The 18,280-nt window shown below is 56.5% G+C and overlaps 2 protein-coding genes across 7 annotated transcripts in view; both read left to right on the forward strand.

Moving 5' to 3' along the window:
- The window catches only part of NEK8 (NIMA related kinase 8), a 20,251-nt gene extending 10,762 nt beyond the window's left edge, over positions 1–9,489 (forward strand). For 3 of the 6 annotated variants that reach the window (XM_023183917.2, XM_023183914.3, XM_023183911.3), the window contains 14 exons: positions 2,491–2,696; positions 3,243–3,475; positions 3,709–3,840; positions 4,313–4,521; positions 4,682–4,743; positions 4,827–5,008; positions 5,103–5,253; positions 5,679–5,755; positions 6,097–6,214; positions 7,470–7,620; positions 7,825–7,988; positions 8,081–8,239; positions 8,416–8,574; positions 8,962–9,489. In XM_023183917.2, the coding sequence (XP_023039685.1) occupies positions 2,561–2,696; positions 3,243–3,475; positions 3,709–3,840; positions 4,313–4,521; positions 4,682–4,743; positions 4,827–5,008; positions 5,103–5,253; positions 5,679–5,755; positions 6,097–6,214; positions 7,470–7,620; positions 7,825–7,988; positions 8,081–8,239; positions 8,416–8,574; positions 8,962–8,990 (1,962 nt within the window). In that variant the 5' untranslated portion in view covers positions 2,491–2,560 and the 3' untranslated portion in view covers positions 8,991–9,489. Of the gene's footprint in view, positions 1–1,827; positions 1,906–2,490; positions 2,697–3,242; positions 3,476–3,708; positions 3,841–4,312; positions 4,522–4,681; positions 4,744–4,826; positions 5,009–5,102; positions 5,254–5,678; positions 5,756–6,096; positions 6,215–7,469; positions 7,621–7,824; positions 7,989–8,080; positions 8,240–8,415; positions 8,575–8,961 lie in introns of those variants that run through there. The other 3 variants (XM_023183918.2, XM_023183912.3, XM_023183913.3) reach the window with 3 other exon arrangements.
- A 1,137-nt stretch (positions 9,490–10,626) lies between these two features.
- Positions 10,627–16,702, forward strand: TRAF4 (TNF receptor associated factor 4). The gene is made up of 7 exons (XM_023183862.2): positions 10,627–10,893; positions 13,823–13,874; positions 14,452–14,556; positions 14,628–14,789; positions 14,878–15,039; positions 15,127–15,282; positions 15,569–16,702. Exons 1-7 carry the CDS (start codon positions 10,751–10,753, stop codon positions 16,199–16,201), a joined length of 1,413 nt encoding a protein of 470 aa, XP_023039630.1. The 5' UTR covers positions 10,627–10,750; the 3' UTR covers positions 16,202–16,702.
- Positions 16,703–18,280: the final 1,578 nt, after the last annotated feature.

Below are 18,280 nucleotides of genomic sequence, written 5' to 3' on the forward strand. Positions count from 1 at the left end.
TTTTTTTTTTTTTTTTTTTTGAGACGGAGTCTTGCTCTGTTGCCCGGGCTGGAGTGCAGTGGCCGGATCTCAGCTCACTGCAAGCTCTGCCTCCCGGGTCCATGTCATTCTCCTGCCTCAGCCTCCGGAGTAGCTGGGACTACAGGCGCCCGCCACCTCGCCCGGCTAGTTTTTTTGTATTTTTAGTAGAGACGGGGTTTCACCGTGTTAGCCAGGATGGTCTCGATCTCCTGACCTCGTGATCCGCCCGTCTCGGCCTCCCAGAGTGCTGGGATTACAGGCTTGAGCCACTGCGCCCGGCCTTTTTTGTAGTTTTTAGTAGAGACGGAGTTTCACTATGTTAGCCAGGATGGTCTCGATCTCCTGACCTAGTGATCTGCCCGCCTCAGCCTCCCAAAGTGCTGGGATTACAGGCGTGAGCCACCATGCCTGGCCCCCGTTTTCAGTTTTTTGTTTTTTTTTTGAGACGGAGTCTTGCTCTGTCGCCTAGACTGGAGGGCAGTGGGGCGATCTAGGCTCACTGCAGTCTCCGCCTCCTGGGTTCTTGCCATTCTACTGCCTCAGTCTCCCTAGTAGCTGAGACTACAGGCGCCTGCCACCACGCCTGGCTAATTTTTTATATTTTTAGTAGAGACGGGGTTTCACCGTGTTAGCCAGGAATGTAAGATTTTTAAATTGCATTCTGGGACTGGGCATGGTGGCTCATGCCTATAAGCCCAGCATTTTGGGAGGCCGAGGCGGGAGGATGTCTTGAGGCCACAAGTTCAAGACCAACCTGGCCAACATAGTGAGACTCTGTATCTATTACAAAAAGAAAAAGAGATAAATAAAAAATGTCATTCTGGTTGCCATGTAGAATTTAGATTTGAGGGTGACAGGAGTGAAAGGGACCATTTTGGAGAGTTGTACAGTATTTTAGGCAAGAAATTATGATGACTATAGGGCAAGGGCTGTAGAGAGGGTACAGAGAATTTGATGGATTTACAGTATTTTGGAGGTAGAAATGGGATTTTCTGATGTGCTTGTGTGAGATAGAGGAAAGATTCTAGGGTGATTTTCTTTTTTCTTTTCTTTTCTTTTTTTTTTTTTTTTTTGAGACAGAGTCTCGCTCTGTCCCCCAGGCTGGAGTGCAGTGGTGCAATCTCAACTCACTGCAACCTCCACCTCCCAGGCTCAAGTGACTCTCCTGCCTCAGCCTCCCGAGTACTTGGGATTACAGGCGCCTACCATCACACCCAGCTAATTTTTGTATTTTGGGTAGAGATGGGTTTCACCATGTTGGCCAGGTTGGTCTCAAACTCCTGACCGCAAGTGATCTGCCTCGGCCTCCCAAAGTGCTGGGATGACAGGCGTGAGCTACCATACCCGGCCTAGGGTGATTTTCAAGTGTCTGGTTTTTTTGTTGTTTTGTTTTGAGACCGTCTCACTTGGTCACCCAGGCTGGAGTGCAGTGGCGCGATCATGGCTAACTGTATCTTCAACGTCCCAGGCTCAGGTGATCCTCCCCCCTTATCCTGCAGAGCAGCTGGGACCACAGAGGCTTGCCACCATGCTCAGCTAATTTTTTTTTTTTTTTTTTTTTTTTGAGAGACTGGGTACACCATGTTGCCCAGGCTGGTCTTGAATGCCTGGACTCAGGTTATCCACCTGCCTTAGCCTCCCAAAGTGCTGAGATTATAGGCCTTAGCCACGTGGCCCTGCCTCAGGTTTCTGATTTTAGCAGTTTCTGATTTTAATAACTGGAGGATAGCGGTATCATTTACCAAGATGGAAGAGACTGAGCAAGGAAAGGTTTGGAGACAGGAATCAAGAATTTTATTTTGAATTTGTTAAAATTTAGGATGACTATGAGCCATTCAAGTGAATATCTGAGTCCGGGGTTCAGCAGAGAAGTCTGATCTTGAGGTAAAAATTTGAGACTTAGATCAGCTTATAGTCCACTCATTCAGCAAATACTTATTGACCGCCTATTGTGTGCTAAATATTGGGCTATGCACTGGGGTCATTGTGGTGAACAAGAGTGTTGTAGTTCCTGCTTTTATGGAGACTGACCACAGAATTAATATGAATGGCTTCTATTCATTGAGCATTTTCTTTGTGCTGGCCACTGCGCTCAGTGCCTTACATGCACTTTCTCACCCTCTCAACAACCCTGGGAGGCCCATTTTGTTTTCCAGACAATGATGTCACATAGTGTATTAAACCAGATAACTAGTAAGAGGAGGTGCCCAGATTTGAACCCAGGCAGTCTGTGGGAACTTAGAGATCAAGACTAACTTTACCTCACAGTGCCTGTGGTAAAACTGAAATCCCACACAGCTTGTAATCAGTTCTCCCTGTTCCCAAGCTCAGTGTTCTGTGCACTTGGTTAGATGACCTCTTAGTCTAGAACCCTCTTCTCAGAGACATCAGTCACCAGGCTGTACCGCCCTGCCTGATATGTGGCTGGAGGCTCAGCTGGTAACCTGTCCCTGTCCTCCATATCCCTAGGATTGTGCACCTGTGCCTGCGAAAGGCTGACCAGAAGCTGGTGATCATCAAGCAGATTCCAGTGGAACAGATGACCAAAGAAGAGCGGCAGGCAGCCCAGAATGAGTGCCAGGTCCTCAAGCTGCTCAACCACCCCAATGTCATTGAGTACTACGAGAACTTCCTGGAAGACAAAGCCCTCATGATCGCCATGGAATATGCACCAGGTGGGCCAGCCTCCTTATAGTGACCTGGCTGGAGGGGCCTCTTATCTCTGGGACAGGCAGACACAGATCACCTGGCTTCCCTCCTTGGAATGAGCATGGCCAAGGGTTAGAGTTCCCGTCCCAATTATCTGACCCTGGCTAGCCCCTTCTCCTCTCTGTTCCCAGTGCCCTGTTCCATACCTAAAAGGAGGCCCGGTGGCTCACGCCTATAATCCCAACACTTTGGGAGGCCAAGGCGGGCGGATCATGAGGTCAGGAGATCGAGACCATCCTGGCTAACACAGGGAAACCCCATCTCTACTAAAAATACAAAAAAAAAATTAGCCTGGCTTGGTGGCAGGCGCCTGTAGTCCCAGCTACTTGGGAGGCTGAGGCAGGAGAATGGCTTGAACCTAGGAGGTGGAGCTTGCAGCAGTGAGCCGAGATCGCACCGCTGCACTCCAGCCTGGGTAACAGAGCGAGACTCAGTCTCAAAAAAAAAAAAAAAGGAGAAGGGTTGTCGGGGTGTGAGAAAGCCTGGATCTTGATTAGTCCTTTGCGCCACAGGCGGCACTCTGGCTGAGTTCATCCAAAAGCGCTGCAATTCCCTGCTGGAGGAGGAGACCATCCTGCACTTCTTCGTGCAGATCCTGCTTGCACTGCATCATGTGCACACCCACTTCATCCTGCACCGAGACCTCAAGACCCAGAACATCCTTCTTGACAAACACCGCATGGTCGTGAAGATTGGTGATTTCGGCATCTCCAAGATCCTTAGCAGCAAGAGCAAGGCCTACACGGTGCCTGGGCATGGCGGGGACCTCCAGGGTGCTAGAAGTCTTGAGGGCCAGGACCTAACCCTGCCTCCTCCTCTCCCGCTAAAACACCCTTGGCCCTTTGGCTCTTTTGGGTGGTCCTGAAAGAGGAAGCCCCTTGGCTTGCTTTGAGAAGAAGCTGTCCCCAAATGGCCTTATGTGCAGAGACCCTGGTCTTCCCTCCCTGCAGGGCTGTGATCCCAGCTTCTCTCCTGCAGGTGGTGGGTACCCCATGCTATATCTCCCCTGAGCTGTGTGAGGGCAAGCCCTACAACCAGAAGAGTGACATCTGGGCCCTGGGCTGTGTCCTCTATGAGCTGGCCAGCCTCAAGAGGGCTTTTGAGGCCGCGGTGAGTGTATGCACCCTCCAGGGGACAAATGGGAAATGTACTGCCTGCCCCAGCAGCCCTCAGCTCCAGCCACCTCAGGTTTCTCCTCTAGCTGAGTCATGTCTCTCCCTTATCAGATTACCCCCTGGGAGGGCTATGGGTGTCCCTCAGACTATGGATTTCTGAGAGTACATCTTGCCTCCCATTGGACTGAGGGCTCCTGAGGGCAGGGCTGTGGCTTTCCCAGGAGACCCTTCCAAGAGCAAGACTTGAGTTTTCCCAGCATCCTGGGGTTTCTGAGGACATAGCTGCAGCTCCCCTATCAGACTAGGGATTGCTGAAAGCCAGGTTGGACTCCCCTATCAGTCCGGGAGTCCCCTCATCGGACTGAAGTCTCTTGAGGGCAAAGCTGTTATTATCCCAGGAGACCAGGGGCCGGAGCTGGGGGATGCTGCCCTCACTTCCCCAACTTCCCAACCTGGTGCCTTCACAGAACCTGCCAGCACTGGTGCTGAAGATCATGAGCGGCACCTTTGCGCCCATCTCTGACCGGTACAGCCCTGAGCTGCGCCAGCTGGTCCTGAGTCTACTCAGCCTGGAGCCTGCCCAGCGGCCACCACTCAGCCACATCATGGCACAGCCCCTCTGCATCCGTGCCCTCCTCAACCTCCACACCGACGTGGGCAGTGTCCGCATGCGGAGGCCTGTGCAGGGAGAGCGAGCGGTCCTGGGTGGCAGGGTGTGGGCACCCAGTGGGAGCACAGGGGTTCTGGGGCAGAGGGAAAGCTGGGGCAAGTCCTCCCTTCCTGCATGTAGGAATGTCAGGAGGGTGTTTGTCCTTAGGCCCCCATCTGTCCTGCAGGGCAGAGAAGTCCGTGGCCCCCAGCAGCACAGGGAGCAGGACCACCAGTGTCCGCTGCAGAGGTAAGGGGGAAGAGGCCGCCAGTCCCCATGGACGCCACACCATTCCCATCAGTGTTAACAGTCCCCATGTGCTATACCTGCAGGTATCCCCCGGGGACCTGTGAGGCCGGCCATCCCACCACCCCTGTCATCAGTGTATGCCTGGGGTGGTGGGCTGGGCACTCCCCTGCGACTGCCAATGCTCAACACAGAGGTGGTCCAGGTGGCAGCTGGGCGCACGCAGAAAGCCGGCGTCACGCGCTCTGGGCGTCTCATCCTGTGGGAGGTGAGCAGGCCAGCGGGTGGCCTGGACGTGTGGAGATGTAGATCCACAGCAGGGTTGGGGTGCTCAGGTGCTGCCCATCCACCTGCCCCTGCAGGCCCCACCCCTAGGTGCAGGCGGAGGCACCCTCCTCCCTGGGGCAGTGGAGCAGCCACAGCCCCAGTTCATCTCGCGTTTCCTGGAGGGCCAGTCGGGCGTGACCATCAAGCATGTGGCCTGTGGGGACTTCTTCACTGCCTGCCTGACTGGTGAGCTGTCGGGCCTACCTTGTGGGACCTGCTCTAAGGCCCCACAGAGCACCTTCTCTCTTCTCTTGCAAACCACGCACTTAATGAATGCCTCTGTCTACTAGTTATGGAGTTATTGCTTCTGTCAAGTAACTATTGAGGAGATTTCCTTATACAACCTCCTTTACCCTACGGACGGGCCTGGCAAGGCAGTTATTATATTATCCTCATTTGACAAGTGGGGACGCTAAGGCTCAGAGAGGGTGTCACTTGTCCAAAGTCACATACGTTTGAAGAGACTCGTAACCTTTTCTCTCTTCCTATCCCGTCCTTTCAGCCCTGGTCCCCAACTTTATTTTGCTGCTGCAAACCACTAGAGGACCAGGCTATCTGGAAAGACTGTTTAACTTCTCTCCCTTCTCCTTCCTCACCGCCCTTCTCTCCAGACCGAGGCATCATCATGACGTTTGGCAGCGGCAGCAATGGGTGCCTAGGCCATGGCAGCCTCACTGACATCAGCCAGGTGGGTGTCACATGTACCTTGGAGAGGGGGAAGTAGGGAGATGGCGGGGAGCCCACATCTGAGAGCTGACACCAGATTGGGGACAGGGGAGTTCCTAGCAGCCACAGGTTCCTCTAGCTTCCCAGATGCACCTGCCCTGGGCCACCTACATCGGGGGAAGTACAGAAAAACCAGGCTTCCCCGGTGGTTGTCCACCTGGCATTGTGTATGGCTGGAGTTAAAGACATAGCCACCTCCTGAGAATGTGTATCTTCCAGCTTTGTCCCTACAGGGGGTGTTGAGGCCAGATGGCTAGTCCCAGACCCTTTGCCCAGTTTCTCCTTGCTTCCTCTCCTCTCTAGCCCACCATTGTGGAGGCTTTGCTGGGCTATGAGATGGTGCAGGTGGCCTGTGGGGCTTCTCACGTGCTGGCCCTGTCCACTGAGCGAGAACTATTTGCCTGGGGCCGTGGAGACGGCGGTAAGCTCCAGCCTCTAGGCCCCATATCACAGCATCCTCAGCCATGACTTGCTCCCCTTCATACCCACTTTCCACCCCACAGCACATTCTCTCCTCCCTCTTTTCTCTCAAATTCTCTTCATTCATTCAACAAACCTTTATTTTACACCAACTGTGCACATGCTGTGCTGGGTGCTGAGATGAGATGGAGATGTGGCTTCCTTCAGGTGTTTGAGGTAATGAAGGAAATTTCATTCAACCACCTATTTTTTTATTTTATTTTGAGACGGAGTCTCGCTCTGTTACCCAGACTAGAGTGCAGTAGCGTGATCTCAGCTCACTGCAACCTCCACCACCAGGTTTAAGCAAATCTCCTGCCTCAGCCTCACAAGTAGGTGGCATTACAGGCACCCACCACCACGCCCAGCGAATTGTTGTGTTTTTGTAGAGACAGGGTTTCACCATCTTGGCCAGGCTGGTCTCGAACTCCTGACCTCATGATCCACGTGCCTCAGCCTGCCCAAGTGCTAAGATTACAGGCATGAGCCACCACGCCTGGCTCATCCACTAGTTTTTAATGAGGTCCTCTTTGGGTCAGGCATCAGGCTGGGCACTGAAACTAGAGATGACACTGATGGGTTCCTGTCTTCCTGGAGGACTCAGTCTAATAGGAGAAAGATGACATTGCCAGCATGCCAGAGAACAGATAGCATCAGGGCTACACCCTGGTGCAGAGGTATGGAACTCAGTGAACAATAATGTCAACTGGAGGAGAGAGATGGCATCTGAACAGGGCTTTATAAGAAGGAGGATTTTGAGTCGGCGTGGTGGTTCACACATGTAATCCCAGCACTTTGGGAGGCTGAGACAGGTGTATCACGAGGTCAGGAGTTCAAGATCAGCCTGGCCAACATGGTGAAACCCTGTCTCTACTAAAAATAAAAAAATTAGCTGGGCGTGGTGGCTCATGCCTGTAATCCCAGCTACTCAGGAGGCTGAGGCAGGAGAATCGCTTGAACCCGGGAGGTGGAGGTTGCTGTGAGCCACGATCGTACCATTGCATTCCAGCCTTGGCGACAGAGTGAGACTCGGTCTCAAAAAATAAAAACAAAAAATAAATAAAGGAGGATTTTAACCAGCAGAAGGGCCTAGGAAAGGCATTTGGGACTGAGAGAACAGAGAACTCATGCTGTTCCCTCCCCTCAGTGGGCCCTCCTCATCCCGGCGTCACCCCCACTAAAGCTCGAATTAACTCCTTCTGGGTTTCTTCTTGTAGGCAGACTGGGACTAGGCACCAGGGAGTCCCACAGCTGCCCCCAGCAGGTGCTCATGCCCCCAGGACAGGAAGCTCAGCGAGTTGTATGTGGCATCGACTCTTCCATGATCCTCACTGTGCCTGGCCAAGCCCTGGCCTGTGGGAGCAACAGGTGAATAGGTCATCAGGGTGACTAACCTGCCTCCGGCTCTCCTTGGCTGCGAGTGCTCCATCCATCATTGCTTACCTCTCACCAAAGACCAGAATTGAGGGGGTTGAGGGTGCTATTGGTTCAACCCAGGGTGGGATCTGTCTCCTGGTGCACCAGCTCCTGCCCAAACTGTCAGTTGGATTTGGCTTCTGGCTCTGCCCTCAGGTTCAACAAGTTGGGCCTGGACCACCTCTCCCTGGGGGAGGAGCCTGTCCCTCACCAGCAGATGGAGGAGGCCCTGAGCTTCACACTGCTAGGCTCTGCACCCCTGGACCAGGAGCCCCTGCTCAGTGTAGACCTGGGCACTGCTCACTCAGCTGCTGTGACTGGTGAGCAGGACTTGGGCTCTGGAGGCCAGAGGGGGACTCATGGTCTCCTTGGTACCCTGTTGAAGCACCCCTTTCCTTCCTCTCCCCCATAGCCTCAGGTGATTGCTACACTTTTGGCAGCAATCAGCACGGGCAGTTGGGCACCAATGCTCGCCGAGGCAGTCGGGCACCCTGTAAGGTCCAAGGCCTTGAGGGCATCAAGATGGCAATGGTAGCCTGTGGGGATGCCTTCACCGTAGCTATTGGGGCAGGTGAGGACTGAGCATGGCAGGGGCAGGCAGTGCCATGAGCAGTGGGGGCTGAAGGTTGCTGCTCAGGGCCACTGGACTCTGGAGCCTCCCAGGGACCATCCTGGCAATGTGGGAGGGGAGATCCTGCTCAGGCTGTGCCCACTTCCCACTTCCCTCCTGGGGATTCTTCCTGGCAGAGGGTGAAGTGTACTCCTGGGGCAAAGGGGCCCGAGGTCGACTGGGAAGGAGGGATGAGGATGCCGGACTCCCTCGGCCAGTGCAGTTGGATGAGACACACCCTTACACGGTGACTTCCGTGTCCTGTTGCCATGGAAACACCCTCCTGGCTGTTTGCCGTGAGTTGTAACTTTTCCCACCTCACCACACAACCCAGCTGGCCCCTGCCCACACTCCCAGCCCCCCGTGTTCACAGATGCCCATATCACCAAAAGCATCTTTAGCCCTCAGATAAAAATAGCTGAAGCTGCGGTTACAAAGCTCAAAGTTTCCTGCCCCTGGTGGCCAAGGGTGCTTCTTGGGCCTCATGGAAGGGCTGCCTCCACTGCTCCCCAGGGGGCTCACACGCATTCTTTCTCCTACTGCTGAGTCCCATTGATGCTGAACCTCTCTTTCTGGCCTAACAGGGTCCAGAATCCAGGGCCCGGTAGGAGTGGGAGGTGGGTGATAATTTCTGGAGGCACTGCCCTCAGAAGCCGCAAGGGTTTCTCTTTTGTACCCTCCAGCAGTCACAGATGAGCCGGTCCCCCCCTGAGGCACCTGGATACACCTCTGGACCACCCTGATACTGCTTCTCTGAATGTTCTGAAAAGTGCAGGTGCCCAAGACATGACTGTTGCAGCCGTCTCCTGGATTGGGTCATCATGGGGTATCGGGGCTGGCAAAACCCCTGCTCTGCTTTTGGCCTTCGATATGGAAACCTCAACCACTTTGTTCTCCCACCACCTCTTTGCCCTTCCTACCCCTTCCTCCCTTCAGTCAGTGTCCCCAGGATCCAGCCTGGCTAGAGTTAGAAGGCTGACCTAGCCTTTGGAAGCAGAGCCTTGCCACGTGCCCTTTCCCCCAGCTCAGTTAGAAAATAAGTCTGGGCCGGGGGTAGTGGCTCACACCTGCATACCCAGTGCTTTGGGAGGTCAAGCCAGGAGGATCCCTTGTGGCCAGGAGTTGTAGACCAGCCTGGGGACCATAGCGAGACCGCTGTCTCCACCAAAAAAAAAAAAGAGAGATAAGAAAATAAGGCTGGGTGCGGTGGCTCACCTGTAATTCCAGCACTTTGGGAGGAGGCCAAGGCGGGCGGATCACTTGAGGTCAATAGTTTGAGACCAGCCTGGCCAACGTGATGAACCCTGTCTCTACTAAAAATACAAAAATTAACCAGGCATGGTGGGGGGCGCCTGTAATCCCAGCTACTCTGGAGGCTAAGGCAAGAGAATACCTTGAACCCTGGAGGCGAAGGTTGCAGTGAGCAGAGATCGCACCACTGCACTCCAGCCTGGATGACAGAGCAAGAGACTCCCTCTCAAAAAAAAAAAAGAAAAAAAAATGTCTTTGGTGCTCACTGGGACCGTCTCCATGCTTTGGAGCAGGGCAAGCCAGGGCCTGCCTGGACTGACCATTAGGCCTGCCTAGCTTCTGCATAGCCTGGGGCAGGGTGGTCCCCGGGAGTGCTGCCATCTCCCCCACACTTTCATCCTAAGGCAGGATTTGCTCGACGTCTGCTTGCCTCTTTTCCCCAGCACGAGGACAGGAGCCACTACGTGTCTGCTGCAGAAATCACCCCATGCCTTTCTCCAGAAACACTTGAGAGAAAGGGTAGCTAGTGGGACCAGACTGGTTTCTCAGAGCACAGGAAGTAAAGCCAATAAAAATATCAGCTGCCTGCTCGGAGTGTGGTGTCTTCAGGGGTGGGTGTGGCGACCAGGCACCCCAGGACTGGGCTGGGCCGGACCTCGGTGGCAGGGCTGCGGCCAAGGGAGGAATGTGGGCGCAGCCGGCGGCTGGGGTCGAGGTTCCTCTGGCCCAGCGCCCAGTCCAGCCTCCCCGCCCCAGCTGGGCTCCCCGGAGCTGGTTGCCAGGCTTCGGCTGCCTAGCACCTGGAAGCTGGGGCCCCGGTTCCTGGGCGGCTCACGGCTCCGGAGGCCGAGCTGTTGCCTCTGGAAAAGAAAACCTTTGTAGCGCGGCCCGTCCCCTTTTCCAACCCCCACTCCCCCAGGCGGATACACGCTCTGTCTCCCCCAGGGGAAAGAAAAGCCCATGCTCCGGTGGGTGGGCGAGACTGGCGGTGACCAGACCCAAAGCCCTGCACTCGGGGGTGGGCGGGGCCGCGTGGGCGCGCATTAGGACCGCGCGGCCGCGGCCCCGCCCCCTCTTCCGGCGGGCGAGTTTCACAGCCGAGCCCTGGCGGCGACCGCCAGTCGGCGCCGCCCGGAGCCGGGAGCGCGGCTCCAGCGAGGCGCGGGCTGTGGGGCCGCCGCGTGTCTGGCCCCGCTCGCCCGTGCCGGCCGCTCGCCCGCCATGCCTGGTTTCGACTACAAGTTCCTGGAGAAGCCCAAGCGACGGCTGCTGTGCCCACTGTGCGGCAAGCCCATGCGCGAGCCTGTGCAGGTTTCCACCTGCGGCCACCGTTTCTGCGACACCTGCCTGCAGGAGTTCCTCAGGTGCGGGCCGGGGAGCAGGGGCCAGCAGGGGCGGGGCGGGGTGGGGGGCGCCGCCTGGGGAGGGGCTCGGGCCCGGGGCACGCCGGGCCTTTGTCTGCGCTGCGACCCTGTGACCTCAGGGGCGCCCCGTGACGTCACGGGGAGGGGTGACGTCACGCCCCGAGGGAGGCTCCCCGCAGGAATCCGAGGGGTCCGGGCGGAAGACCTCGGCGCCTTCCCGCGGGGTGGGGAGGGGAAGAGGCCCTTCCCCCTCACCTGAGATCCGGCGCGGCCTCAGCCTTGAACTTTGTATCCTGGGGGAAGAGGACAAAACCCGCTCCCGCGCAGCACTCTGAGTCTCCGGAGATTTCACCCATCTAGACTCTTGTGATTCTTCGAACGTTTAGAGAACGGTAGCTATTGTTCTCCCATTTCACAGATGATGAGACGAGTTTCAAAGAAAGACTGCGACTTGCCCAGGGTCACACAGTTACTTAAAGGCTTAACTAGGATTTAACCCCGGGCTGCTTATGATCACACAATGGAGGAAGGACTGAATCTTCCCCCGAAGAAGGACCCTCTAGGCAGCTCCCCTCTCTCCCGGGGGCTGGAGTAAGGCGGGTGGTCCATAACTCGTGAAGAAGGGGGACGCACTCGTATCGTTACTGCACTCCCGCTGCCCCCTCAGGACGCAGGTCAGCCCTTGGCTCTTGGGAATCCATCAAGTTTCTGGGCGCCCTGTGGTGGCTTGAATCTCTCCTGCCCACGCAGGGGACCACTCAGGCCTGGGTGTGGGAGGCAGGGTGAAGGAGCCCCGACTCTTTGGAGGTCATGGCCCCAGAGCGCAGGGGAAGGCCGGGTCAGCCACTGCCTGGCTGTTTGCTGGGCCGAGGGGATCGAGGGCCCGGCAGGGAGAGTACCTCTGGGGCGCGCGCCCCCAGTGCTCCCTCTTTCCGTGCCTCCCTCCCTCGCTCTGTCCTCCGTAGCTCCTACTGGCGGAAGTCTCAGCAGGCCCTTTGTCTTCTGTTCCCCACAGCCTGGGCCGGCTCCTGCCCTCACATATGCTCCCGCACAAGCTGCAGGACTGCCCCCTCCCCCTCCTCACAGAGAGGGGAGCTGTGTACACATTTACTCTCCTACAGACACAGCCCCATTGTCTCCGCCACTGCTCTTCGCCGGCCCTCTGGGTTCCAGATGAGGCCAGCTGAGCCCTCCCACCCCTCCACAGCAGACAGCAGACCCACCCTGACTGCCGCGGGGAAGGAGCGGGGGAGGGGGCTGTCAGGCCCGATTCCTTCCACCACCTTCTTGGCCCCCCTCTGCCCCTCCCTCTCACGGAAATCCCCTCTTCCTCTCCCACTCCCACACCCCCTCCCCCCATCCTGTCTTCTTCCCTGGGCCTGGGCCTCCACTGCACAGCCTGGAGCAGCCTCTGCCCTGCCTCTCTCCCATCCCCCAGCGCCTGAGCTGTGCTACTGAGGCTTCTGAAGAGGAGAGAGGTGCTCCTCATCCGCCACGGTACAAGCACAAGCGAGGGCGTCCACAGCCCTGACTGGGCCCCAAGCTGCAGGCTAAGCTTCTGTCTGAAGCCTAGGGACTTGCCTCCATTCCCTCCCTTTCTCCAAAACCACTAAGTCAGCACATTCCTGAAGCAGCCAAGTGGACCCCCTCCCCCTGGACCCACACCTCTTTCCCCACTCCTGCCTGAGCTGTTAGGTTGGCCCAGGAAGGCTGGTTGCCCTGTGGGCAGACACACCCCTTCAGTGCCTGCTCTTGTATTGTCCTTGGCATTGAAGTATGGCCATTGGTAGTGGGGTCAAGGGGGAGGAGGTGGGTGCTAGAAATTCTTGGGGCAGTTGGGGCATGGACTGCCCGGGTCCTGGAGATGGCCTCTAGAACTGGGCTCCCATGTGGGCTGTGGTTCCGCCTTGCTTCCTGCCTGCCTTCCACCTACCTGACTCAGACCTGCCAGGAATGCCCTGCCCCAGGGCCCTGAGTCCTGCTGGGTGAGCCCTTGCTCTCCCTGAGCCATGCCAGGCATGTGTGACTGGCCCTGGCTGGGGTCAGCAAGGGCATGTCGACAGAAGCATGCCAACAGGCTCCTTGGGTGCTGACAGCCAGGTGGGGTTTGGTGCAGGAGAAGGCAGGCAGCTAGCAGGAGGGGACGGACACCAGGCTTCAGAAGCCCCTGAGCAGTGCCCAGAGTCATAGCTATGCTTGCTGGACGTTTTCCCTTGCCCCAGCTTCTCTTCCTCGTGTGTGTGGTGTAGTAGAGCCTGTCTGAGCTGTGGAGTCAGACACACATAGCCAGGTACTGCTTCACCTGTAAGTCTCTTTGTTTCATCTGTAAAATGGGGGCATTCCACCCCTTCTCAGAGGCAGGTGGCAAGGGCCGGGTGGAACTGTAAACAGGTGCCAGGGAGCATGCCTGTCCTCCCCCTTTTCTGTGGGAGACACACCCTCAAAGGAGCAGGGCAGGGTAAGGTGGCCGCAAGCTGATCCTTGCCCTGGTTCTTGGCAGAGGACCTTCCTGGCGACTGGGCAGCCCTGGCACTTAATCTCAGCCCATCCCTGTTCCCCCCCAATCAGCTTTCAACCCAGCCAGTGACAACTAACCTAGGGGGAGGGGGTGACTGTGCAGCGTGTTCCTTCCCAGTCCAGCTGCCATCCTGGGGGAGGGGGTGCCAGCTGCCACCTGTTGGCCAAGTCCTGACTGAGGCAGCTGTCTGTGCCTCCTCTAGGCCTAGATTCCCCTTCCCAGGACAGGGGCTGGGGTCTTCTGGGATCCTGGGGAAGTAGACCCCTCAGGCCTCTGCTTGCCCTTTTGTCTCACCTGGGCTGGTTGGGAACCGGTCTGGTGAGGAAGGAAGGCTGCCTTGGTGGAGGGGGTGGGGCCAGGCCTCCCTTTCCTCTAATGAGAAGCCTTGACCCTGCCCCTCCCCCATTTCAGTGAAGGCGTCTTCAAGTGCCCTGAGGACCAGCTTCCTCTGGACTATGCCAAGGTGAGTCCACACTGCCAGGAAGAAGTCCCAGCACAGTCTGTTGCCCTCGGAGGCCAGAGCTGCTGGCAGCCACTGGGCTCAGGGCCAGTGTCAACCAAAAGCCTTGGGATGGTGCGCCCCCACAAAGGTAGCCTGTTCCCTCCCACCAGGCCAGTTTGCAAACGAGGGCCGTGTTTGCCCTGCAGGGCAGGCACAATGCCCAGCCTGTAGGGGTGCACAGAGCTGCTCTGTGCCTGCAAGAAGTGCTCCCTCCCCTTCCGGTGGCGAGCCAGACCTGTGGCTGAGGGCCAGTATCCCTCCACCAGGGGGAAGGAAGCAGAGCCCCAGGGACAGCCTGGGATTGAGCAGGCTGCTTGCCTGCCCCTTCAAAGGCAGCGTCCTGTGCAGGCATGTTAGGACCCAGCATCGGAGCAGACGCTGCCTGCTGTACCCTTTATTCCTGGACTCCGAGGGGCAAAGAGCCCGAAAGAGGCTATTACAGGCTCCAAGGTAGAGCCAGCCCAGTTGGGGCTGGAGGTGGGACCTGGGCACTGCAGTCAGCTCTGATCCTGGCCGGTTCCCCTATCCTCACCCCCAGATCTACCCAGACCCGGAGCTGGAAGTACAAGTATTGGGCCTGCCTATCCGCTGCATCCACAGTGAGGAGGGCTGCCGCTGGAGTGGGCCACTACGCCATCTACAGGTGAGGCTCTGATGTGAGGGGCAGACACCACCTCGCCCTTGGCAGGCACTCATTGCAGCCCTTCCCACCAGGGCCACCTGAATACCTGCAGCTTCAACGTCGTTCCCTGCCCTAATCGCTGCCCCATGAAACTGAGCCGCCGTGATCTACCTGCACACTTGCAGCACGACTGCCCCAAGCGGCGCCTCAAGTGCGAGTTTTGTGGCTGTGACTTCAGTGGGGAGGCCTATGAGGTAGGTGGGTGGGGTCTGGCTGAATGTGGAGGAGGGGTACCTGATGGCCTAGGCCTCCCTTAACTCAGCACCTCTGACATTTCCACAGAGCCATGAGGGTATGTGCCCCCAGGAGAGTGTCTACTGTGAGAATAAATGTGGTGCCCGCATGATGCGGCGGCTGCTGGCCCAGCATGCCACCTCTGAGTGCCCCAAGCGCACTCAGCCCTGCACCTACTGCACCAAGGAGTTCGTCTTTGACACCATCCAGGTGAGGCCCTTCCTGAGCTGTGGGTTGCAGGGCAGGTGACAGGGAGTCAGGATATTGACTCCTGCCTCTCTGCCTCTGTGGCCCCAGAGCCACCAGTACCAGTGCCCAAGGCTGCCTGTTCCCTGCCCCAACCAGTGTGGTGTGGGCACTGTGGCCCGGGAGGACCTGCCAGGCCATCTGAAGGACAGCTGTAGCACTGCCCTGGTGCTCTGCCCATTCAAAGACTCCGGCTGCAAGCACAGGGTGAGATGCCCCTTCTCCTGTCAGCCCCCTTTTACTCTTGAAGCCCTAGACAGAGGCTCAGCTTCCTGATGCCACTTAGGCCTTGGTGGTCCCTGCTGTGCTGCTCTGAAACCCTCAGTCCTTCCCTCTGCTGGCCAGCTCCAGCGTCTTCCCAACGCCCTCTGTCTTCCTCACATAGAGCCGGGTGCCTGCTACCCTGTACCCACTGTCCTCTCCTCTCTTCTCTGGGCCTTCCCCTACTGATAACTCTTCTCCCTTCCCGCATGGCCTGGGGCTTTGTCAACAGTGCCCTAAGCTGGCAATGGCACGGCATGTGGAGGAGAGTGTGAAGCCACATCTGGCCATGATGTGTGCCCTGGTAAGCCGGCAACGGCAGGAGCTGCAGGAGCTTCGGCGAGAGCTGGAGGAGCTATCAGTGGGCAGTGATGGTGTGCTCATCTGGAAGATTGGCAGCTATGGACGGCGGCTACAGGAGGCCAAGGCCAAGCCCAACCTTGAGTGCTTCAGCCCTGCCTTCTACACACATAAGTATGGTTACAAGCTGCAGGTGTCTGCATTCCTCAATGGCAATGGCAGTGGCGAGGGCACACACCTCTCGCTGTACATTCGTGTGCTGCCTGGTGCCTTTGACAATCTCCTTGAGTGGCCCTTTGCCCGCCGTGTCACCTTCTCCCTGCTGGATCAGAGCGACCCTGGGCTGGCTAAACCACAGCACGTCACTGAGACCTTCCACCCCGACCCAAACTGGAAGAATTTCCAGAAGCCGGGCACGTGGCGGGGCTCCCTGGATGAGAGTTCTCTGGGCTTTGGTTATCCCAAGTTCATCTCTCACCAGGACATTCGAAAGCGAAACTATGTGCGGGATGATGCAGTCTTCATCCGTGCTGCTGTTGAACTGCCCCGGAAGATCCTCAGCTGAGTGCAGGCAGGGTTTGAGGGGAAAGGACCATGGGGCATGACCTCAGTCAGGCACTGGCTGAACTTGGAGAGGGGGCCGGACCCCCGTCAGCTGCTTCTGCTGCCTAAGTTCTGTTACCCCATCCTCCCTCCCCCAACCACCCTCAGGTGCCTCCAATTGGTGCTTCAGCCCTGGCCCCTGGGGGGAACAGGTCTTGGGGTCATCAAGGGCTGGAAACAAGTGACCCTAGGGCCTGTCTCCCTTCTTGGGTAGGGCAGACTTGCCTTGGTGCCGGTAACACAATACCCGGACTGAGGTGCCTGCTCAGGTGCTATGTCCCAAGAGCCATAGGGGGGTGGGAGTTGGGGATGGAGAAGGGGTAGTACAAAGAGTCTGTCTTGAGATCTGATTTTTTTTCCCCTTTCCCTAGCTGTGCCCCCTCTGGTTATTTATTTCCTTAGTGCCAGGAGGGCACAGCGGGGGAGCCCTGCTTTTTAATAAACCTGGAATTGTATTTATTAATTTGCTTCCAGCCTGACTTTACCTGGGTTGGTTAGGGCCCTGGCAGGCTCAACCAAACCGAAGGCAAAGAAAGGACCAGTCCGAGAAGGGCCGCTGCCTGGGTCTGGCCCCGGTCCCAAGATCCAGCTGCCCTACTGGCTCGCCCTCTGATGGACGCCAGGGAAACTGCATCGGGCTTTGTGTGGAAGACGGTCCCTGCCGCTGCCCTCTGGCGATGAAATGGGGGAGGTGTATGGCCTGTATGTTTCGTAAGGCTGGAGTCCCTGGTCAGCCATACCAGACTAGTGCCTCTGCCCTAGGCAGGTCTTTCTTGGTCTAATGATAATAGGTACTGACACTGCTAAGCACTTTACGTGCATTATTATTTCACTGAAAAGAACTGTCAAGTGAAATACTTTTTATCACAATAACTGGCTTGTGGGCTCTAGAGAAGAGTTAATGAAGCAATGCATGTTCTTGTCCCAGAGTAAGTGCTTAGTGAATGCTTTCTAACTCTGAACCCCAGCCGCATCCAGGGGACTGGATGTGGGGCGCAAGGGGCCTTCAAGATGTTTAAGGCACTTGGATTTTCTCCTGTCTCTCATCGGCTTTTCTTATGGGCCTCAGTGGGTGCGCGTGATTATCTACATTTCACCGATGAAACAGGAGTGACTGACTTATCAATGATTCTTCCGCGGGTTCGGGCAGGGCCTGGATTCTGTTTTAAACTCCAGTAGTCCCTAGAAGTTGTAGCTTCCTCTAATTTTGGCAATAGGTGTGGGTCCTTGTGCTTGCTTTTGGCAAGTTTCTGGCAAGGTCCTCCATTACCCTCACTGGTGAAAGCTGGCTCACCTCCCAGATTTGTTGTAAAGATTAAATGAACTGGTCAGTACACAGTGCTTTACTACTGTCTTGCCTATCCCTGAGAAGAGGCTGTTATGTACAAGAATCATTAGTAAGGGAAGATTCAAGGCTGTAGTTCTTTCTCTTCCCACGCAGAGACCGAGGGGGTTTTTTTGGAAAAAAAAAACCTCAGTCTCTGCTGCCTATGACTAGCTACTCGGGAGGCTGAGGTGAGAGGATGGCTTGAGCCCAGGAGGCAGAGGTTAAAATGAGCTGAGATTGCGCTACCGCACTCCAGCCTGTGTGGCAGAGCCAGACCCTGTCAAAAAAAAAAAAAAAAAAAAGGCCTTGGGCGGGGCATAGTGGCTCACTCACACCTGTAATCCCAGCATTTTGGGAGGCCGAGGTGGGCGGATCATGAGGTCAGGAGATTGAAACCATCCTGGCTAACATGGTAAAACCTCATCTCTACTACAAATACAAAAAAAAATCAGCTGGGCGTGGTGGCATCATGCACCTGTAATCCCAGCTACTCGGGAGGCTGAGGCTGGAGAACCGCTGGAACCCGGGAGGGGGAGGCTGCAGTGAGCAGAGATGACTCCACTGCACTCCAGCCTGGCAACAGAGGGAGACTCCATCTCAAAAAAAAAAAAAAAAAGCCTTTATTGGGTGACAGGACTAAGCCTCAGTGAGCCAGGCTGGGGAGCTCATCATCTAGCCCAGTCTTTTCAAAAACGTCAAATCGACTTACGTAGG

Source organism: Piliocolobus tephrosceles, chromosome 16 (genome assembly GCF_002776525.5).
Source record: "Piliocolobus tephrosceles isolate RC106 chromosome 16, ASM277652v3, whole genome shotgun sequence".
NCBI classification, from domain to species: Eukaryota; Metazoa; Chordata; class Mammalia; order Primates; family Cercopithecidae; genus Piliocolobus; species Piliocolobus tephrosceles.